The sequence below is a fragment of the Carcharhinus amblyrhynchos genome, chromosome 5, assembly GCF_965287045.1.
Source record: "Carcharhinus amblyrhynchos chromosome 5, sCarAmb.v2.hapA, whole genome shotgun sequence".
NCBI classification, from domain to species: Eukaryota; Metazoa; Chordata; class Chondrichthyes; order Carcharhiniformes; family Carcharhinidae; genus Carcharhinus; species Carcharhinus amblyrhynchos.
The window spans coordinates 126120154-126143978 of NC_137328.1; the positions used below are offsets into that span (position 1 = coordinate 126120154).

At 51.0% G+C, this 23825-nt stretch overlaps 1 protein-coding gene across 1 annotated transcript in view; it reads right to left on the reverse strand.

The window, feature by feature from the left end:
* The window catches only part of c9 (complement component 9), a 62737-nt gene that overhangs the window by 20461 nt on the left and 18451 nt on the right, over positions 1-23825 (reverse strand). Inside the window, exons 5-8 of the mRNA XM_080189809.1 lie at positions 22300-22438; positions 15371-15577; positions 7397-7637; positions 4253-4405 (exon numbers count right to left, since the gene is read on the reverse strand). Coding sequence (XP_080045935.1) covers positions 4253-4405; positions 7397-7637; positions 15371-15577; positions 22300-22438 — 740 coding nt within the window. The remainder of the gene's footprint in view (positions 1-4252; positions 4406-7396; positions 7638-15370; positions 15578-22299; positions 22439-23825) is intronic.

The window sequence follows — 23825 nt, forward strand, 5'->3', positions numbered from 1 at the left end:
TCCTGGGAGTGTTTGATAGAGGGGACAGTGTAGAGGGAGCTTTACTCTGTATCTAACCCCGTGCTGTACCTGTCCTGGGAGTGTTTGATGGGGGACAGTGTAGAGGGAGCTTTACTCTGTATCTAACCCCGTGCTGTACCTGTCCTGGGAGTGTTTGATGGGGGGACAGTATGGAGGGAGCTTTACTCTGTATCTAATCCTGTGCTGTACCTGTCCTGGGAGTGTTTGATGGGGACAGTGTAGAGGGAGCTTTACTCTGTATCTAACCCCGTGTTGTACCTGTCCTGGGAGTATTTGATGGGGACAGTGTAGAGGGAGCTTTACTCTGTATCTAACCCTGTGCTGTACCTGTCCTGGGAGTGTTTGATGGAGACAGTATAGAGGGAGCTTTACTCTGTATCTAACCCTGTGCTGTACCTGTCCTGGGAGTGTTTGATAGAGGGGACAGTGTAGAGGGAGCTTTACTCTGTATCTAACCCCGTGCTGTACCTGTCCTGGGAGTGTTTGATAGAGGGGACAATGTAGAGGGAGCTTTACTCTGTATCTAACCCCGTGCTGTACCTGTCCTGGGAGTGTTTGATGGGGGGACAGTGTAGAGGGAGCTTTACTCTGTATCTAACCCTGTGCTGTACCTGTCCTGGGAGTGTTTGATAGAGGGGACAGTGTAGAGGGAGCTTTACTCTGTATCTAACCCCGTGCTGTACCTGTCCTGGGAGTGTTTGATAGAGGGGACAGTGTAGAGGGAGCTTTACTCTGTATCTAACCCCGTGCTGTACCTGTCCTGGGAGTGTTTGATGGGGGACAGTGTAGAGGGAGCTTTACTCTGTATCTAACCCCGTGCTGTACCTGTCCTGGGAGTGTTTGATAGAGGGGACAATGTAGAGGGAGCTTTACTCTGTATCTAACCCCGTGCTGTACCTGTCCTGGGAGTGTTTGATGGGGGACAGTGTAGAGGGAGCTTTACTCTGTATCTAACCCCGTGCTGTACCTGTCCTGGGAGTGTTTGATGGGGGGACAGTGTAGAGGGAGCTTTACTCTGTATCTAATCCTGTGCTGTACCTGTCCTGGGAGTGTTTGATGGGGACAGTGTAGAGGGAGCTTTACTCTGTATCTAACCCTGTGCTGTACCTGTCCTGGGAGAATTTGATGGGGACAGTGTAGAGGGAGCTTTACTCTGTATCTAACCCTGTGCTGTACCTGTCCTGGGAGTGTTTGATGGAGACAGTATAGAGGGAGCTTTACTCTGTATCTAACCCTGTGCTGTACCTGTCCTGGGAGTGTTTGATAGAGGGGACAGTGTAGAGGGAGCTTTACTCTGTATCTAACCCCGTGCTGTACCTGTCCTGGGAGTGTTTGATAGAGGGGACAGTGTAGAGGGAGCTTTACTCTGTATCTAACCCCGTGCTGTACCTGTCCTGGGAGTGTTTGATGGGGGACAGTGTAGAGGGAGCTTTACTCTGTATCTAACCCCGTGCTGTACCTGTCCTGGGAGTGTTTGATAGAGGGGACAGTGTAGAGGGAGCTTTACTCTGTATCTAACCCCGTGCTGTACCTGTCCTGGGAGTGTTTGATGGGGGGACAGTGTAGAGGGAGCTTTACTCTGTATCTAACCCCGTGCTGTACCTGTCCTGGGAGTGTTTGATAGAGGGGACAGTGTAGAGGGAGCTTTACTCTGTATCTAACCCCGTGCTGTACCTGTCCTGGGAGTGTTTGATGGGGGACAGTGTAGAGGGAGCTTTACTCTGTATCTAACCCCGTGCTGTACCTGTCCTGGGAGTGTTTGATGGGGGGACAGTGTAGAGGGAGCTTTACTCTGTATCTAATCCTGTGCTGTACCTGTCCTGGGAGTGTTTGATGGGGACAGTGTAGAGGGAGCTTTACTCTGTATCTAACCCCGTGTTGTACCTGTCCTGGGAGTATTTGATGGGGGGACAGTGTAGAGGGAGCTTTACTCTGTATCTAACCCTGTGCTGTACCTGTCCTGGGAGTGTTTGATGGAGACAGTATAGAGGGAGCTTTACTCTGTATCTAACCCTGTGCTGTACCTGTCCTGGGAGTGTTTGATAGAGGGGACAGTGTAGAGGGAGCTTTACTCTGTATCTAACCCCGTGCTGTACCTGTCCTGGGAGTGTTTGATGGGGGGACAGTGTAGAGGGAGCTTTACTCTGTATCTAACCCTGTGCTGTACCTGTCCTGGGAGTGTTTGATGGGGGGCAGTGTAGAGGGAGCTTTACTCTGTATCTAACCCCGTGCTGTACCTGTCCTGGGAGTGTTTGATGGGGGGACAGTGTAGAGGGAGCTTTACTCTGTATCTAACCCCGTGCTGTACCTGTCCTGGGAGTGTTTGATAGAGGGGACAGTGTAGAGGGAGCTTTACTCTGTATCTAACCCCGTGCTGTACCTGTCCTGGGAGTGTTTGATGGGGGACAGTGTAGAGGGAGCTTTACTCTGTATCTAACCCCGTGCTGTACCTGTCCTGGGAGTGTTTGATGGGGGGACAGTGTAGAGGGAGCTTTACTCTGTATCTAATCCTGTGCTGTACCTGTCCTGGGAGTGTTTGATGGGGACAGTGTAGAGGGAGCTTTACTCTGTATCTAACCCCGTGTTGTACCTGTCCTGGGAGTATTTGATGGGGACAGTGTAGAGGGAGCTTTACTCTGTATCTAACCCTGTGCTGTACCTGTCCTGGGAGAATTTGATGGGGACAGTGTAGAGGGAGCTTTACTCTGTATCTAACCCTGTGCTGTACCTGTCCTGGGAGTGTTTGATGGAGACAGTATAGAGGGAGCTTTACTCTGTATCTAACCCTGTGCTGTACCTGTCCTGGGAGTGTTTGATGGGGACAGTGTAGAGGGAGCTTTACTCTGTATCTAACCCCGTGCTGTACCTGTCCTGGGAGTGTTTGATGGGGGGACAGTGTAGAGGGAGCTTTACTCTGTATCTAACCCCGTGCTGTACCTGTCCTGGGAGTGTTTGATAGAGGGGACAATGTAGAGGGAGCTTTACTCTGTATCTAACCCCGTGCTGTACCTGTCCTGGGAGTGTTTGATGGGGGGACAGTGTAGAGGGAGCTTTACTCTGTATCTAACCCTGTGCTGTACCTGTCCTGGGAGTGTTTGATAGAGGGGACAGTGTAGAGGGAGCTTTACTCTGTATCTAACCCCGTGCTGTACCTGTCCTGGGAGTGTTTGATAGAGGGGACAGTGTAGAGGGAGCTTTACTCTGTATCTAACCCCGTGCTGTACCTGTCCTGGGAGTGTTTGATGGGGGACAGTGTAGAGGGAGCTTTACTCTGTATCTAACCCCGTGCTGTACCTGTCCTGGGAGTGTTTGATAGAGGGGACAATGTAGAGGGATCTTTACTCTGTATCTAACCCCGTGCTGTACCTGTCCTGGGAGTGTTTGATGGGGGACAGTGTAGAGGGAGCTTTACTCTGTATCTAACCCCGTGCTGTACCTGTCCTGGGAGTGTTTGATGGGGGGACAGTGTAGAGGGAGCTTTACTCTGTATCTAATCCTGTGCTGTACCTGTCCTGGGAGTGTTTGATGGGGACAGTGTAGAGGGAGCTTTACTCTGTATCTAACCCTGTGCTGTACCTGTCCTGGGAGAATTTGATGGGGACAGTGTAGAGGGAGCTTTACTCTGTATCTAACCCTGTGCTGTACCTGTCCTGGGAGTGTTTGATGGAGACAGTATAGAGGGAGCTTTACTCTGTATCTAACCCTGTGCTGTACCTGTCCTGGGAGTGTTTGATAGAGGGGACAGTGTAGAGGGAGCTTTACTCTGTATCTAACCCCGTGCTGTACCTGTCCTGGGAGTGTTTGATAGAGGGGACAGTGTAGAGGGAGCTTTACTCTGTATCTAACCCCGTGCTGTACCTGTCCTGGGAGTGTTTGATGGGGGACAGTGTAGAGGGAGCTTTACTCTGTATCTAACCCCGTGCTGTACCTGTCCTGGGAGTGTTTGATAGAGGGGACAGTGTAGAGGGAGCTTTACTCTGTATCTAACCCCGTGCTGTACCTGTCCTGGGAGTGTTTGGAATCTGTGGCATAGACTGTTCAATACTACAGCACATATATTCCTGTTATGACTGATGTCTTTTACTTGATTGGTTGCCACTGTTGATTGCATTAGAAGTCCTCTCACTGAGAATGGACTGACCTGGCTGGCCATTCTTGTCTCACCCTCACTCTCAGGTTTGGTTACGATGAAAAACATGATGATTCCAAATAACCTTGATCAAATACTTACATGAGTATCCTCTTGTGACAGTCTTGCACTTGTCGTCATTGATGGTAAAGTTAGCTTGAGTGTTGGTTTTGTTCTGTTTTTTTATGATATTTTGTTGGAAGTTGAAGTTGGCGTGAAACCCCAGACAGTTCTCCACTTTTTCATGGCTGATATCTACAAATACAGAAGGTGAGAAGGTGTTACAGTATAAAGTGATCCTTATTGATGGCACAGGTGAATCATACTGAAAATTCTGAGGATGATGAACAGGCTAGTTCCAGCCTGCAGTCCAGACCTGCTGCAGTTTGGAGAGACTGCGGGATTGCACTCTCCTACCCTGCCCTATACTGGCTCCAATTCCATTCTCCAATCCCTTCGTCACCGATCACCCTCCAAAATATCTTCCAATTCGGAACATTCTATTTTTAAAGTTTACTTATTAGTGTCACAAGTTGGCTTACTTAACACTACAGTGAAGCTGTGGTGAAAATCCCCTAGTCGCTACACTCCAGCACCTGTTTGGATATACTGAGGGAGAATTCAGCACGTCCAATGCACCCTAACCAGCACGTCTTTAGGAGGAAACTGGAGCACCTGAAGGAAACACACACAGACACGGGAGAATGTGCAGATACTGCACAGACAGTGATCCAAGCTGGGAATCGAGCCCAGGTCCCTGACGCTGTCAGGCAGGTGGTGCTAACACTGCCACCGTGCCGTCCACATTCCTGGTTTTACTGCTTCACCATTGACTGCTGTGCCTGAAAGTACTTGCATTTTTAAGTTTAACAATTCCTAAATGTCTGAGTGTTCTTTTAATCCTTTAAGCTGCTCCTTAAAACCTGTCTGTTTGATCAGGCTATTGACAATCTTTCGCCACGTGTCTCCATGGCAAATACTGTCTGCTGACACTGCTGTCATGCATCCTGAGAAACTGGCCTCAGTTGAAGGTGTTATATAAATCCAAGTTGTTGCTATAGTTGTTGCAATTATATCCAGAACATTTATTTTATTATTTTGTTTAGGCATTTCCAAGTACTGGTGATGAATATGTTGCAAATTTGGAGACAATGGCTGGTGTATAGACAAGAATTATCCAACTGGGTATCTAAGAGTGCATTCCCAATTGGCTGTGGGGAAGCAGATGGGAGTACCACCTGTAGGATACATTAATGGCAGGATTGTGCGGATGGGCTGTACAAAACAAAGAACAATATAGCACAGGAACAGGCCCTTTGGCCGTCCAAGCCTGCACCAATCATGTGTTCCTAACTAGACCATCTGTTTGTATCCCGCTATTCCCAGCCTGTTCATGTGGCTATCTGAATAAGTCTTAAATGATCCTAGCGTGTCCGCCTCAACCAACTTGCTTGGCAGTGCGTTCCAGACCCCCACCACCCTCTGTGTAAAATACGTCCCCTCATATCTGTATTGAACCTTGCCCCTCCTTACCTTGAACTTGTGACCCCTTGTGTTTGTCATTTCTGACCTGAGAAAAAGCTTCCAACTCTTCACCCTATCTATGTCCTTCATAATTTTATAAACTCCTATTAGGTTGCCCTTCAGAATCTGTCTTTCCATGGAGAACAACCCTAGTTTACTCAATCTCACCTCACAGCTAAGACCCTCCATACCAGGCAACATCCTTTTCTGCACTCTCTCCAAAGCCTCCATGTCCTTCTGGTAGTGTGGGGCAACCAGAACTGGACGCAGTATTCCAAATGTGGCCTAACCAACGTTCTATATAACTGCAACATCATATGCCAACTTTTATACTCTATGCCCTGTCCAATAAAGACAAGCATGCCATATGCCTCTTCACCACCTTCTCCACCTTTAAGGATCTGTGGACTTGTACACCTAGGTCACTTTGTGTGTCTATACTCCTGGTGGTTCTGCCATTTATTGGATAGCTCCCCCCTGCATTAGATCTACCAAAACGCATCACTTCGCATTTATCTGGATTAAATTCCACCTGCCATTTCTCCACCCACTTATCCAGCCTATCTATATCCTGCTGTATTCTCTGACAATGTTCATCACTATTCGCAACTCCAGCAATCTTTGCGTCGTCCGCAAACTTACTGATCACACCAGCTACATCTTCTTGCAAGTCATTTATATATATCACAAACATCAGAGGTCCCAGTACAGAGCCCTGCGGAACACCACTAGTCACAGATCTCCAACAGGAAAAAGACCCCTCCACTGCTACCCTCTGTCTTCTATGGCCAAGCCAGTTCTCCACCCTTCTAGCTAGCTCACCTTTTATCCTGTGAGATTTTACCTTTTGCACCAGCCTGCAATGAGGGACCTTGTCAAACACTTTACTAAAATCCATATAGACAACATCCACGGCCCTTTCCTCATCAATCGTTTTTGTCACCTCCTCAAAAATGTCAACCAAATTTGTGAGGCATGACCTCCCTCATACAAAACCATGCTGTCTATCACTAATGAGATTATTCAGTTCTAAGTGTGCATAGATCCTATCTCTAAGAATCTTCTCCAACAATTTCCCTACCGCAGACGTCAAGGTCACCGGACTATAATTACCTGGGTTATCCTTGCTACCCTTCTGAAATAACAGGACTACATTCGCTATCCTCCAATCCTCTGGGACCTCGCCTATGTCCAGTGAAGAGACAAAGATTTCTGTCAGAGGCCCAGCAATTTCATCTCTTGTTTCCCTGAGCAGTTTAGGATAGGTGCCATTAGGCCCTGGGGATTTATCAGTCTTAATGTTCCCTAAAAAACCTAACACTTCCTCCCTTGTAATGGAGATTTGTTCTAACAGATCTACACATCCCCCTGAGACACCACCAGTCAACGTGCTTCTGTTGCTAATGACCAGATAATCAGATTTTGTGATGTTAATTGAGGGATAAATGTTAGCCAGGACAACAGGGAGAACTGTCCTGCTTCACTTGGAAATAGTGCCATGAAATCTTTGACACCCATCCGAGAGGGTGGAAGGACCCTGGGTTTAATGCAGCCCGGTCTCAGTACTGCACTAGAATATTAGCCCTGATCTGGTTTTGTGCTTGTTTTGTGAGTGTGCCTGGAATCTGGTGAATCAAAGCAATCACTGAGGACCAAACTGAGCATCATCTGGGCAGTGGGTGAATAAAAGGAAACTGGCTTTAGATTATGAAAGAAACTTACGTTGTTTATCCATTTCAGATTTGTCCAACACATATACCATTTGGTAATCGCCACCCAGAGTTCCAAAAGATGTGTAATGTGTACCATAATCTTCCAAGATTTTAAAATACACTCCCTTCTCATATTCCAATGGCAGATTTTTTAGATCAATAACAAAATCTTCATCAAGCATGTAACGATTTCTTCGTATATGGAAGTTTGCCAGTTCGATTTGACCTTTTACCCGAAAGTATTCATTGGTCTAGAATTGAGATATAAAAAAGGATCTAATTACTTCACAACAAAACTTAAATCTTACACCCAAAAAATAAGGAAACGGTGGCCAGTCTCACTGTTCCTCTTCACTTTCCTCAGTCCAAATTGCACTGCCTTACTCTTACACTCTCCAAAACCAATGCCCCACCCTGCACACTCCCCCAAACACTGCCCATGACACTCTCCCCATCCATACTGCTCCCCCATATTGACTCTCCCTACATCACACCACCTGCTCAAACCACTCCCCAGGCGCCTGAAACTCGCCCCTATCTTGCACACACTACTTCCTCACTCACACCCCATACCGCCTTCTGCCACCTGTATCTCATAGAACCATAGATCATTACAGCTCAGAAACAGGCCTTTTGGCCCTTCTTGTCTGTGCTGAACCATTTTTCTGCCTAGTCCCACTGCCCTGCACTCGGACCATATCCCTCCACGCCCCTCTCATCCATGTACCTGTCCAAGCTTTTCTTAAATGTTAAAAGTGACCCCGCATTTACCGCTTTATCCGGCAGCTCATTCCACACACCCACCACTCTCTGCGTGAAGAACCCACCCCCCCATCCCAATATTCCCTTTAAACTTTTCCCCCTTCACCCTTAACATATGTAGGGATATGGGGATAGGGCCTGGGTGGGATTGTGGTTAGTGCAGACTTGATGGGCCAAATGGCCTCTTTCTACACTGGATTCTCATCAGTCTTACCCCCTGTCAGGGTCCTTCAGCCTGCTGTCTTATTTCCTGACTCTCTCTTCCTCGATTAGTTCCTCCCTTGTGGTATTGTGTCTGGGACAGTCTCACTCCTCCACTCTCTCTTCCTGTTTTTACGTATTCCGTTATGATATAGAACCATGACAATTACAGCTCAGAAACAGGCCTTTTGGCCCTTCTTGTCTGTGCCGAACCATTTTTTCCCTAGTCCCACTGCCCTGCACTTGAACCATATCCCTCCACACCCCTCTCATCCATGAACCCGTCCAAGTTTTTCTTAAATGTTAAAAGTGACCCCGCATTTACCACTTTATCCAGCAGCTCATTCCACACTCCCACCACTCTCTGTGTGAAGAAGCCCCCCCTAATATTCCCTTTAAACTTTTCCCCCTTCACCCTTAACCCATGCCCTCTGGTTTTTTTCTCCCCTAGCCTCAGTGGAAAAAGCCTGCTTGCATTCACTCTATCTACACCCATCAAAATCTTATACCTCTATCAAATCTCCCCTCATTCTTCTACGCTCCAGGGAATAAAGTCCTAACCTATTCAACCTCTCTCTGTAACTCAGCTTCTCAAGTCCCGGCAACATCCTTGTGAACCTTCTCTGCGCTCTTTCAACCTTATTTACATCCTTCCTGTAACTAGGTGACCAAAACAGTACACAATACTCTAAATTCAGCCTCACCAATGCCTTATATAACCTCACCATAACACTCTAACTTTTATACTCGATACTCCAGTTTATAAAGGCCAATGTACCAAAAGCACTCTTTACGACCCTATCCACCTGTGGTTTTAAGGAATTCTGTACCTGTATTCCCAGATCCCTCTGTTCAACTGCACTCTTCAGAGTCCTACCGTTTACCCTGTACGTTCTACTTTGGTTTGTCCTTCCAAAGCGCAATACCTCACATTGTCTGCGTTAAGCTCCATTTGCCATTTTTCAGCCCATTTTTCTAGTTGGTCCAAATCCCTCTGCAAGCTTTGAAAACCTTCCTCACTGTCCACTACACCTCGAATCTTTGCATCATCAGCAAATTTGCTGATCCAATTTACCACATTATCATCCAGATCATTGATATAGATGACAAACAACAATGGACCCAGCACCGATCCCTGTGGCACACAACTAGTCACAGGCCTCCACTCAGAGAAGCAATCCTCCACTACCACTCTCTGGCTTCTTCCATTGAGCCAGTGTCTAATCCAATTTACTACCTCCCCATGTATACCTAGCGACTGAACCTTCCTAACTAACCTCCCTTGAGGGATCTTATCAAAGGCTTTGCTGAAATCCAGGTAGACAACATCCACTGCCTTCCCTTCATCCACTTTCCTGCTAACCTCCTCGAAAAGCTGTAATAGATTGGTAAACATGACCTACCACACACAAAGCCATGTTGACTCTCTCTAATAAGTCCCTGTCTATCCAGGTATTTGTAGATTCTATCCCTTATCACACCTTTCATTAACTTGCCAACCACCGACGTCAAACTTGCTGGCCTATAATTTCCCGGATTTCTTTTGGAAACTTTTTTAGGCAATGGAACAACATGAGCCACCCTCCAATCATCCAGCACCTCCCCTGTGCACACTGACATTTTAAATATGTCTGCCAGGGCCCCTGCAAGTTCAACACTAGCCTCCCTCAAGGTCCGTGGGAATACCCTGTCCGGTCCTGGGGATTTATCCACTCTGATTTGCCTCAAGACAGCCAGCACCTCCTCCCCTGTGACCTGTAAAGGTTCCATGACCTCCCTACCTGTTTGCCCTATTTTCGTAGACTCCATGCTGGTTTCCTCAGTAAACACGGATGCAGAAAACTCATTTAGTATCTCCCCCATCTCTTTTGGTTCCATACACAGTCTACCACTCTGGTCTTCAAGAGGACCAATTTTATCCCTCACTATCCTTTTGCTCCTTACATACCTATAGAAGCTCTTTGGATTTCCCTTCACTCTGTCTGCCAAAGCAACCTCACTGTTCGGCTGGAGCAGGACATAGAGGGAGTGATTCTTAGCAGGAGTGCGAGTGTAAGCAAAGTACTGGCGTTTTATATATTTATTTATTCCATTTTTCTTCGCGGAATTTTCTTTTCAAAGTTTAAACTAAGGGAAGCGGAAGTCGGCCACAGGGGATTGTAGGGGGTTGAGTTTTTCTCTTTCGAGGCTGTGCAGGCACCTGACGTCAGCCAGCGGTGAGTGGGAGGTATAAAGAGCAGGCCACTCTATACAGCGGGCAGCGGAGTGAGAGGGAGCAGAGTGAAGGCTGAAGGGCTTTGGTTCATAACGGGCTTCGGTGAGAACAGGCAGAGGCGAGAATAGGTTTTTGTTTTCGGAAAGTTTATTCTTGTTTTTTTTTACCCCAGAGGTAAAAAAAACTAAAAATGCCAGGCAAGGTGTTGGAATGCTCCTCTTGCAGGATGTGGGAGATCAGGGAGATCTCCGGTATCCCTGACGACAACACCTGCAAAAGATGCATCCAGCTGCAGCTGTTAGCAAAGCGTGTTAGGGAACTGGAGATGGAGCTTGATGCCCTCTGTCTAATTCGGGAGAATGAGAAGTATATAGACAGTAGCTTTAGGGAGGTAGTTACACCTCAGCAGCAGAGTGCAGGAAACTGGGTTACTGTAAGGAGAGGAAATGGAAATGTGAAAGGACAGGCAGAGCAGGGTTCCCCTGTGGCCATTCCCCTCCACAGCAGGTATACCGAGTTGGATACTGTTGTGGGGGATGCTTTACCTGAGACAAGCTGCGACAGCCGGAACTCTGACACTGAGTCTGGTTCTGAGGTGCGAAAGGGTGGGAGGAAGAAGAGGAGAGTGGCAGTGATAGGGGACTCGGTGGTCAGAGGCTCTGTGATTGGGACAGAGACTCCTGCGTTGTTTGCTGCCTCCCGTGTGCCAAGGTCAGGGATGTCTCTGATCACGTGCACAGTGTTCTAAAGTGGGAAGGAAATCAGCCAGAGGTCGTGGTACACATCTGTACCAATGACAGAGCTAGGAAGAGTGAGGAGGTCCTGAAGAGAGAGTTTAGAGAGCTTGGACGGAAGTTAAAAAGCAGGACCCCGAGGGTAGTAATCTCAGGATTGCTGCCTGTGCTACGTGCCAGTGAGGGTAAGAGTAGGATATGGCAAATGGTAAATGCTGGGCTGCCAGAATTCCAAAGAGAAACTTGAACAAGCTATCACAAGAATTTACAATTTAGATTTCATGAGAAGGTATGCAAAGTCAGGGGAAAGGATTTCAAACCACTTGTGAACATTTTAACAAGTAAATTTAAACATTTACTTAAAAAAGGAAACATTATATTTAAAGACACATGATTACATATATATATAGTGAAGAATACCTTTACAAAACTTTCTCAAAAGATTCCTGCGTAATTAACTCAAGCTAAACATCCCTTTTAGGTAATAGTTCTCATAGATAGTAATCCATGTAAATTTCAGTAATATTACCACAAATTGCAGTTGCTATGGGTAAATGTTACACAGGCTTTTCCCTCTCATCTGAAGCTGGGAGCCAAAACTTGCATCAAAACATTATAGATGCCTTTCTCTGAGAATGGCAGAATTTGCTCTCCAGTCTGTTTCTAGCACACAGTGCTTCAGGATGTCATAACCCCATTGAGATAGTCTTCCACCTCGCTTTAAAATCTTTCTTTCTCTTTCATCTGTAACTCTTTTATTTTAATATTCTATAGAAATTTCAATACCCTAAATTTACAGATTTTTTATGTTATGTTATGGACACTACTTTTAGGTGAAAATAAACTTACTACTTCCCTCCATTTCCTGCTTGTGTCAATTGTATATGCTTCTTTTGAAATACAATCGTTAAGTCACTTTCCGTATCTTCTAATATAAATTTCTATTCATGTTGTCTACTGCTACTCCATCTTAGATCTGCTCCTCTCCACCTCAAACTCTTTCACAACTAACCCCTTTTTGACATTCTGAAACTTGCAGTCTATTGTTTTTCGTTTCCAGAACAGAAAGGATGTCCTGAGCCATGGTACACTGGGGAGACCATGCAAACATTACAACAACGGATGAATGAACACCACTCGACAATCACCAGGCAGAAGTGTTCTCTTCCTGTTGGGGAACACTTCAGCAGTCATGGGCATTCAGCCTCTGATCTTCGGGTAAGCATCTCCAAGGCAGCCTTCAAGACACACCACAGCGCAGAGTCGCTGAGCAGAAACTGATAGTCAAGTTCCGCACACATGAGGACGGTCTCAACAGGGATCTTGGGTTCATGTCACACTGCATTTGGCCTGGACTTGCAAAATCTCACTAACTGTCCTGGTTTGGGACAATTATAGGCCGGTTAGTTTAACGTCTGTAGTTGGAAAAATGCTTGAATCCGTCATCAAAGAAGAAATAGCGAGGCATCTAGAAAAGATTGGTTTGATAGAGCAGACGTAGCACGGATTCGTTAAGGGGAAGTCGTGTTTGACGAATTTATTGGATTTCTATGAGGATGTGACTAGTGCGGTAGATAGAGGGGAACCGGTGGATGTGGTGTTTCTAGATTTTCAAAAGGTGTTTGATAAGGTGCCTCATAAAAGGTTGCTTCAGAAGGTTAGGGTGCACAGAGTTGGGGGTAAGGTGTTAGCGTGGATAGGGGATTGGCTGTCTAATAGGAGGCAGAGAGTTGGTATCAATGGGTGCTATTCTGATTGGCGGTTGGTGACTAGTGGAGTGCCGCAGGGATCAGTGCTGGGGCCTCAACTATTTACCATTTATATAGATGATCTGGAGGAGGGGGCTGAGTGTAGGGTGTTGAAATTTGCTGATGACATGAAGATGAGTGGAAAAGCAAATTGCGCGGAGGGTGTGGAAAGTCTGCAGAGGGATCTGGATAGGCTGAGCGAGTGGGAGACGACCTGGCAGATGGAGTATAATGTTAGCAAGTGTGAGAATATCCACTTTGGTAGAAATAATAGTAGGAGGGATTATTATTTAAAAGGCGAAAAGCTGCAGCATGCTACGGTGCAGAGGGACCTGGGGGTCCTTGTGCACGAGTTGCAAAAACCCAGCCTGCAGGTACAGCAGGTGGTCAGGAAGGCGAATGGGATGCTGGCCTTCATAGCGAGGGGGATTGAATATAAAAGCAGGGAGGTCTTGCTGCAGCTGTATAGGGCATTGGTGAGGCCGCAGCTGGAGTACTGTGTGCAGTTTTGGTCGCCGCACTTGTGGAAGGATATTTTGGCCTTGGAAGGAGTGCAGAGGAGGTTTACTAGGCTAATACCGGAGATGAGGGGGTTGGACTATAAAGAGAGACTAAATAGACTGGGCCTGTACTCGTTGGAGTTTAGAAGGATGAGGGGGATACCTTACAGAGACATATAAGATAATGAAAGGGATGGATAGGGCAGAGGTAGAGAGATTCTTCCCGCTCAGAAAGGACAGTAGGACTAGGGGGCACAGCCTCAAGATAAGGGGGGAGCAGTTTAGATCAGAGTTGAGGAGGAACTTCTTCACTCAAAGGGTGGTGAATCTCTGGAATTCTCTGCCCGTTGAAGTGGTGGAGGCTACCTCGCTAAATATATTTAAGACGCGGGTTGATAGGTTTCTGATAGACAGGGGAATTAAGGGTTATGGGGAGAAAGCGGGAAAGTGGAACTGAGCCACGACAGATCAGCCATGATCTTATTGAATGGCGGGGCAGGCTCGAAGGGCTGGATGGCCTACTCCTGCTCCTGTTTCTTATGTCCTTATGTTCTTAATAAGCTCTCCAGTTTCACTCACAAGCTTAAGCAATCAAGAACAGTTACAGAGATCAGAGAACACAATAACATAATCAAACGTAGTTCAATATAAGCTTTAAACATCATATCCCAGCTCTTTCTCACTCTTGGTCTCTGCCTTTCTTCTCTTTCAGGTCCCCAATCTTCATCTCTCCCCTCCCTCTATCACACTTCTCACTTTTTTCCCTAAGTTCTACTCCACCCATTTTCTCCCTATGTACAAGCTCTCTCCACACTGTCTATCCATATTTATCTCTTTTTCCCCATGCTCTCTATCTTCCCCATTGTCTCTCTCTCCCCCATGTGCCCTCTTCCTCCAGTGCTCCCACTTTCCCTTTCTCCATTCCATGCTCTCCCTCTTTCTCTCTCCCTGTGTCTTGTCACTTCCTACTTAATGCTCTCTCTCCCTTCTTCCCAATGCTCTGTCACTCTTTATCTCTCCCTCTCAGGCTTTCTCTATCACTCTCCCTTTATTCTTTAACTCTCTTCCCCATAGTCTCTCTTTCTCTCCATACTCTCTCCCCCATACTCTCTTTTCCTCTTCCATATTGCGTTCCATCACACATATCTCTCCCCCACCATATGCTCACTCCCTCCCCATACTCCCACTCCATCCCCCATACTCTCTCGTTACCACCCCACACTCTCTCTCTCTCTCAATATGTACACCTTCTCCTCCATACTCTTTCTTATACTCTTTCTCTTATACTTTCTTTCCCATACTTTCTCTCTCTCTACCGCCATATGCTCTCTCACTCCTCCAAACTCTCTCTCTCCCCCACACACTCTCTCTCCCTCCCACATCCTCTTTCTCCCTGATACACTCTGTCCCCCATACACTCACTCGCTCCCTCTATAATCTCTCTGTCCTGTGTTCTGTCTCCCCTTAAATGCTCTCTCTCCTCCTAATATGCTCTCTTCCCCCCAGATATACTCTCCTCACATACTCTTTCTCCAAGCTGTCTTTCTCTCTCTTCTGTGCTCTCTCTTTCTCCCTGCCTGCTTTATTGCCCTATTTTATCTCTATCTACACTGCTGTGCTGTATCTATCCCCATCCTTTCTCCCTCTGTCCAACTCTGTCTGCTTTCTGTGTCCACTGCACTCTTATTTCCCAGACTCTCTCACCCACACACTCACTCTCTCTCTCTCTCTCAGGATCTCTAGGGCTTTCATTGTAACTTCATTGTAGTGTTAATGTAAGCCTACTTGTGACGCAAATAAATCAACTTGAATGTGGGATAATACCTGTGACTGATTGTGACTTAACAGAATCTCGAGATTTCTTGACTTGTTGACGTTGAATTTTGCATTTAAATTAAAATTCAAATTCTCAGACTTTGTTCTCAGCGATAAGCCAATGTTGAAATTACTTGTTGATTCTTCCATGATCTTTGTGACGACTTCAGAAGAGCTCTCATAAACCTCAGTTACAAAGGCTTGTTCTGCGCGTGTCTAGAAGAATCCAACCAAAACGTTACATTTATTTAGGGATCAAAAAATGTAAAAATTGAATCAGGAATGTTTATAACCCAGACAGAGTGCATCTGCCAATGCAATTTACAGAACATCATTCCATTAATTGTTTCCCAAAACCCTGAAAATCATTCTTTGGATAATAATGACTTGATAGAATTTGCCTCCACCACACTCTCAGACAGTACATTCCAGATCCTAACCACTCGCTGTGTGAATCTGTCTCCACCACGCTCTCAGACAGTACATTCCAGATCCTAACCACTCACTGTGTGAATCTGTCTCCACCACACTCTCAGACAGTACATTCCAGATCCTAACCACTCACTGTGTGAATCTGTCTCCACCACACTCTCAGACGGTACATTCCAGATCCTAACCACTCGCTGTGTGAATCTGTCTCCACCACACTCTCAGACAGTACATTCCAGATCCTAACCACTCGCTGTGTGAATCTGTCTCCACCACACTCTCAGACAGTACATTCCAGATCCTAACCACTCACTGTGTGAATCTGTCTCCACCACACTCTCAGACGGTACATTCCAGATCCTAACCACTCGCTGTGTGAATCTGTCTCCACCACGCTCTCAGACAGTACATTCCAGATCCTAACCACTCACTGTGTGAATCTGTCTCCACCACGCTCTCAGACAGTACATTCCAGATCCTAACCACTCACTGTGTGAATCTGTCTCCACCACGCTCTCAGACAGTACATTCCAGATCCTAACCACTCACTGTGAGAATCTGTCTCCACCACGCTCTCAGACAGTACATTCCAGATCCTAACCACTCACTGTGAGAATCTGTCTCCACCACGCTCTCAGACAGTACATTCCAGATCCTAACCACTCACTGTGTGAATCTGTCTCCACCACACTCTCAGACAGTGCATTCGAGATCCTAACCACTCACTGTGAGAATCTGTCTCCACCACACTCCTCAGACAGTACATTCCAGATCCTAACCACTCGCTGTGTGAATCTGTCTCCACCACACTCTCAGACAGTACATCCCAGATCCTAACCACTCACTGTGAGAATCTGTCTCCACCACGCTCTCAGACAGTACATTCCAGATCCTAACCACTCACTGTGAGAATCTGTCTCCACCACACTCTCAGACAGTACATTCCAGATCCTAACCACTCGCTGTGTGAATCTGTCTCCACCAACTCTCAGACAGTACATTCCAGATCCTAACCACTCGCTGTGTGAATCTGTCTCCACCACACTCTCAGACAGTACATTCCAGATCCTAACCACTTGCTGTGTGAATCTGTTTCCACCACACTCTCAGACAGTACATTCCAGATCCTAACCACTCGCTGTGTGAATCTGTCTCCACCACACTCTCAGACAGTACATTCCAGATCCTAACCACTTGCTGTGTGAATCTGTCTCCACCACGCTCTCAGACAGTACATTCCAGAATTGAATCACTTTGTATAAAATATTTATCCTCATGTTTTCCCATGCAAAATCAAAATCAAAGTAAAAGGAAACTTGGAAACATCAAATTAAAATATAATTATTAGGGTCAATAATGTAACCCAGCCACTGTGGTGTCCAATGGGTGTGGAAGGTGTGAATCGCGCCTGTGGACACAGCACGCTCCCTCTCCAGGGACACCTGGCTGTGAACGTAGCCGCGGTAGAGGGCAGACGGTCAGGATGGACGGCCCCCTCGATTCCCCGCTGCCTGGACCTGTGAATGGCGCGCATCGCCAGGCCCAGGAGCAGGTTCACAAGGAGGTCACCATCCCGACCCTCCCCTCTCCGCACCAGGTGTCTGTAGGTCAGGAGCGTGGGACTGAAATGCAAACAAAGCATTAATAAAACATTCTTCAGGAAAACGAAAATGGAGTGCAACCTACGACACGAAACATAGACGTGGATCACGGACTCCACGGAAAGGACAAGCTTCGGAGTCTGTGAACCAGTGAATCCTACGGTTGTGCGGGAATTGCTGCGTGCGTCACCCTCCACCCCAGGTCCCCGATGTAACCGGGGGAGATCCCTCCGTAAAGGGACCTCCACCACCCGGCGGCAGCAAGGCCCGCCAAGGTGTATCCGGGCGACGGGCGTGGGTGTGGTAGTGGAAGGTGTGCAGCAGCAGCCCGTACAGGAAACGCCTCCGCGCGCTGGAGAAAGGCACGGAGGACATTTCCACGAGGCGGCACATGCTGTGGGGCGCCTGACCCGAGGAGGCTATGGGCCAATGAGGAGTTCTGTCCGAGCAGGGGAACGCTCGGACGGGATCCCACCGCACGCCTGAGCCGCCTCGACACCACGTGCACTTTCGGGACCTGAGGTCTCGGATGGCTTTGGCCGTACACCTGACGGACTCCCCACGCGCTCAGCCAGCGGGTGGGGGCACATCCGGCCCGCCCGTCCACCATCCGGCCCGCCCCCTCCCCCATCCGGCCCGCCCCCTCCCCCATCCGGCCCGCCCCCTCCCCCATCCGGCCCGCCCCCTCCCCCATCCGGCCCGCCCCCTCCCCCATCCGGCCCCGCCCCCTCCCCCATCCGGGCCCGCCCCCTCCCCCATCCGGCCCGGCCCCTCCCCCATCCGGCCCGCCCCCTCCCCCATCCGGCCCGCCCCCTCCCCATCCGGCCCGCCCCCTCCCCCATCCGGCCCGCCCCTCCCCCATCCGGCCCGCCCCTCCCCCATCCGGCCCGCCCCCTCCCCCATCCGGCCCGCCCCCTCCCCCATCCGGCCCGCCCCCTCCCCCATCCGGCCCGCCCCCTCCCCCATCCGGCCCGCCCCTCCCCCATCCGGCCCGCCCCTCCCCCATCCGGCCCGCCCCCTCCCCCATCCGGCCCGCCCCCCTCCCCCATCCAGCCCGCCCCTCCCCCATCCGACCCGCCCCCTCCCCCATCCGGCCCGCCCCTCCCCCATCCGACCGCACATCCCCAATCCGGCCCGCCCCCTCCCCATCCGGCCTGCCCCCTCCCCCATCCGGCCCGCCCCCTCCCCCATCCGGCCCGCCCCTCCCCCATCCGACCCGCACATCCCCAATCCGGCCCGCCCCCCTCCCCCATCCGGCCCACCCCTCCCCCATCCGGCCCGCCCCCTCCCCCATCCGGCCCGCCCCCTCCCCCATCCGACCCGCACATCCCCAATCCGGCCCGCCCCCTCCCCCATCCGGCCCGCCCCCTCCCCCATCCGACCCGCACATCCCCATCCGGCCCGCCCCCTCCCCATCCGGCCCGCCCCCTCCCCCATCCGGCCCGCCCCCTCCCCATCCGACCCGCACATCCCCAATCCGGCCGCCCCCTCCCCCATCCGGCCCACCCCTCCCCCATCCGGCCCACCCCTCCCCATCCGGCCCGCCCCCTCCCCCATCCGCCCGCCCCCTCCCCCATCCGGCCCGCACATCCCCAATCCTGGTCACCCTGGTGTCCGCAGCCTCCCTCTCCGTCAGCCACCTGACGTTGTAAGGATGGACGGTGCGGATTCCTGAGCAGTGGCTCTCGCACATTAGCCGCTACTCCTGACGGGGGAGAGCTGCGTCCCGAGGCGACCGCGTTCCAGACGGTGAGGAGGTCCTGGGAATAGACAGGCAACTCCCGCAAGGAGGACGAAATGTGTCCCAGATCGATGTGCAGGAGCTGCACATTTTAATTGAGGCCGTGCCACTGGTGGAAGGAATATGTTACCAGGGCAACCATCGTGGAGGAGGCTCGACGTAAAGGTATCTCTGTAGGGTCTGGAGGCGGAAGGTCGCTATCTGTGTGCGGAGGCACACCAGACCTTGGCCGCCCTCCTCAAGCGGGAGATGCAGAACCTCGGCAGCGACCCAGTGCAGTCGATGGTCCCAGAAGAACCGCACGAGGGTTCTCTGGATATTGGCGACAAAGCCAGGGGGAGGGGTCAAAGCGACCAGCCGGTACCACAACATGGAGGCCACCAGCTGGTTTATGACCAGAACTCGCGCCCTGTAGGACAGCACTCGGAGCAGTCCTGTCCAGCGAGCCAGGCGGGCAGAGACTTTGGCCTCCAGCTCCCGCCAGTTCTCTGGCCAGGATCCCTCGGCTGGGCAGAGATGGACCCCCAGGTAGAGGAGGTGGGTCCTGCTCCAGGTGAAAGGCCTGAGCTCCTCCGGAAGGGGGTCCGTCTCCCAAGGATCCGACCAGGAGTCCGGAACACTTGGCCCAGTTGATCCTGGCGGAGGAGGCAGCGGAGTACACCGCCTGGCATTCTCGCATCCTCCGCAGGTCAGCCGGGTCCGTGAACACCAGGAGCACGTCGTCGGCGTAAGCTGACAGGACCACCCCTACGTCCGGGCCGCGCAGAGTCAAACCCGACAACCTCCTCCGCAAGAGGCGCAGGAAGGGCTCCACGCACACGGAATAGAGTTGGCCGGACAAGGGGCAGCCCTGCCGTACTCCTCTCCCGAAGCGAAGGGGCTCCGTCAGCGACCCGTTAACCTTAATCAGACACTCTGCGGCAGAGTACAGTAATCGGATCCGGGCCACAAACTGCATCCCGAACCCGAATGCCCGCAGAGTCCCGAATAAATACTCGTGCTCCACCCTGTCGAACGCCTTCTCCTGATCCAAGGACAAGAAGGCGCTGGACAGACCAGCCCTCTGGGAATGGTGGATCAGGTCCCGGACCAGATGGATGTTGTCGTGGACGGACCGTCCCGGGACCGTGTAGGACTGGTCAGGGTGGATCATGTGGTCCAGCACGGATCCGAGGCGCAAAGACAAGGCCCTGGCGAAGATTTTATAATCCGTGCTGAGGAGGGAGACCGGGCGCCAGTTCTTAAGTAGGCAGAGATCCCCTTTCTTGGGCAGCAGGGCAATGATGGCCCTGCGCCATATGAGAACATAAGAAATAGGAGCAGGAGTCGGCCATCCAGCCCTTCGAGCCTGCCCCGCCATTCAATAAGATCATGGCTGATCTGTCGTGGCTCAGTTCCACCTTCCCGCCCTCTCCCCATAACCCTTAATCCCCTTATCGATCAGAAAAGGGGCACGAAAGGGGCATCTCCCCGGTAGCAATGTGCTCCCTCAGGACCTCTGTGTAGTCATTCCCAGGACTCCCTGAAGAGCTCCACGGTCAGCCTGTCCATTCCCGGGGCCTTACCCCGTCCGAGGCCGTTCAGGGAGCCGGTCAGCTCGGCCAGGGTGATATCGGCCTCCAGCCGACCCACGCCCTCTGGGCTGACCTGCGGCAGGTCCTCCCACAGAACTCTGCGGGCATCCTCGCTGGACGGATCCGGAGAGAAGAGGGAGGTGTAATAATCCCGGGCGACGGCCCGGATGCCCTCCGGATCCGAGACGGGGGAGCCGTCGTGGGCCAGCAGCGTAAGGAGCTGCTGACGGTCAGCCCGGCCTTTTTCCAGCGAGTAGAAGAAGGGAGAGCCGCGGTCCAGGTCCACTCGGAACTGGATCCACGACCTCACGTACACGCCGCGGGACCCGACCAGTTGCAGGTCCCGCAGCGCATCCTTCTTCTCCCTGTACTCCAGACGCAGGGCCGGGTCCGCGTCGGGCCGACCGAGACGTGCCTCCAGGTCGAACAGCTCCTTCTCCAACTCCTCGAACCTGGATTTCCACCTCCTCCTCGTCGACCCCCTCGCCTACTCCTGACAGAAGGTACGGACGTGAGTCTTGCCCACGTCCCACCATAGCCTCAAGGAGGGGAAGCCTCCCCACTTCCTTCTCCAGCCGGCCCAGAATCAACGGAGCCAGTCCAGGAGGCGCTCGCCCTCCAGCAGCGGGTTGTCAAAGTGCCAGTACGCGGACCCCCGCTGGACACGATGCCAGGCCCAGCCCTTGGCACTGAGGCACCCATGGGCCCGGTAGATGGTGCTGGAGGGGGGGAGGCAGAGGTGGATTTATCCCCCGAGCCGGCTGCCAGGGTGACTGGGATGGTGGGGGCCGGGGGACCAACACCCCCCTTCTGCTTCTTCCCTTTCCTACCCAGGCTCTTCTGGCCACACGGGCGCTCCCCTCCCCCCACCTCGGCTGGCAGCTGAGGTGGTAGTTGCTGCCGGCGTGGCCTCCCCTCGCGGGGGCCGGGTGGTACCCGGTCCGGGGGGGGGGGGAGGGGGCTGCGGTGCCAGCTGTGGCCGCTCTGGATTGGGGGGGTTGGCAGCCTTGGAGACAGGGCAGCTCTTTTTAACGTACCCCGCCTCCTTACAGGCATAGCGCTGCACACCATCCGCAGACCAGAAGGTCCCTGGGTGACTCCCTGGAAGGGAGTGCTACCCACTACTGCCCACCCACCCACCCCCGGGTCTCCAGGACCTCCTCCCGGGCCAGGCGGATAAAGACTTGGTGCCGGAAGGAGAACACGTACCAGAGGGAGGTGTTCCGGAGGCCGAGTGGAATCGGTATAGGTGTGTCTGTGGGGAGGGATGGGAGTAAGGGCCTCTCCACCCGGGTGGCAGGGTGGGGTCAGAGAGGGAAGGAGGGAGTGTGGGGTGGGGTCGGTGGCTGTGTTTCCCCCTCCTTTTGGGGAATTGCCCCTTTTACTTTGTCCTGATTTAACTTGGGTTTGTTTATTTGTTTTCCCGTAAGGAGACTCATCTTTGTTCCTTCCCATGTATAACACCAACTTTCCATCCAATTGGCAGAGTCTACCCAATGTGTAAGTGGTTGGGGGTGAGTATGTTTGAGTCTATTGCTATTCTTCCTGTGTAACACTGTCAGTAGATTTCCCTTTATCCTGGACCTATCTTACCTGATAGTTGAAGTGCACGATATTCCAGGGAATGCGGAAATACATCCTCCTCTTTCCATCATACACATGATTACACAGGCCGTTGTAGAGCTGGTTATTGAAAGGGCTTCGCCTGGGCTCCATTCCAAAAATATTCACCCTGGAAACCAATGTTTATCTCAGTCAGCACACAGACAGAAGACAAATCCCGCGGACACTGGAACCTGGAAAAACAGAAAACGCTGGAAAATCTCAGCAGGTCTGACAGTATCCGTAGGGGGAGAATAGAGCCAATGTCTGGCTGACCCTTCATCAGAGTTAAAGATCGAAAAGATTTATATAATGAGAGTGGTGGAGCTGTCAGTGGAAAAGGGAATGTAAGTGAGGATAGAGAGAGAGGAACTAAAGGGGTCCTTTAAGAGATCAGAATGTGTGAATGGCGGAACAGAGGTACAGAAGGTGAGGGCAATTGGCCTGTGGGGGAGGGGCGGGGGGGGGGTTAGGGCAGGGGGAGGGGGCAGAGGGTGTGTGTCAGAAGGAGAGCACTAACGAAGATGTGGAAACATAGAAGAGAGAAAGAAGGATATTAAAAACGGATGAATGACTTGAAGAAAAAAAACAGAATGAAATAAAATGAATGGGAATGGGGTGACGGTGGAGGAGAGAGTTCGGGCTCTGAAGTTGAACTCAGTGTTCAGTCTGGAAGGCTGTGAAGTTCCCATTCGGAAGATGAGGTGCTGTTCCTCCAGTTTGAGTTGAGTTTCACTGGAATATTGCAACAGCACAAGGATGGACACGTGGACAGGAGAGCAGGGGGGTGTGTTGAAGTGGCAAGCGACAGGAAGGTCTGGGTCCTACTTGCAGACAGACCAAAGGTGTTCAGCAAAGCGGTCACCCAGTCTGTGTTTGGTCTCTCCGGTGTAGAGTAGACTGCATTGGGAGCAGCGAATACAATAGACCAGATTGAAGGAGGTGAATGTGAAGCACTGCTTCACCTGGAAGGAGCCGGGACTGTGAGCCTGGGGGGGGGTAAAGGGGCAGGTGTCACACCTTCTATGTTGGCATGGGAAGGTGCCGTGGGCAGAGGGTGAGGTGTTGGGTGTGATGGAGAGTGGATCAGGGTGTCCCAGAGAAAACAGTCCCTGTGGAATGCTGACGAGGGTCGGGGGGTGGGGTTGTGGGCGGCGGGGATGAGGGGAAGGTGTGTTGAGTAGTGGCATCAAGCTGGAGTTGGTGGAAATGGCGGAGGATGATCCTTTGAATGCAGAGACTGGTGGGGTGAAAAGTGAGGACAAGGGAGATCCTATCCTGGTTCTGGGAAGGAGGGGAGGGGGTGAGAGCAGTGCCCTGGGGGATGGGGTGGACACAGTTAAGAGCCCTGTCAACCACAGTGGGAGGAAAACCCTGATTGAGGAAGAAGGAAGACATATTGGCAGCGCTAGTTTGGAAAGTGGCATCGTCTGAACGGACGTGGAGGAGGCGAAGGAACTGAGAGAAGGGGGTGCAGTCCTTACGGGATGTGGGGGTGTGAAGAGCTGTAGTCAAGG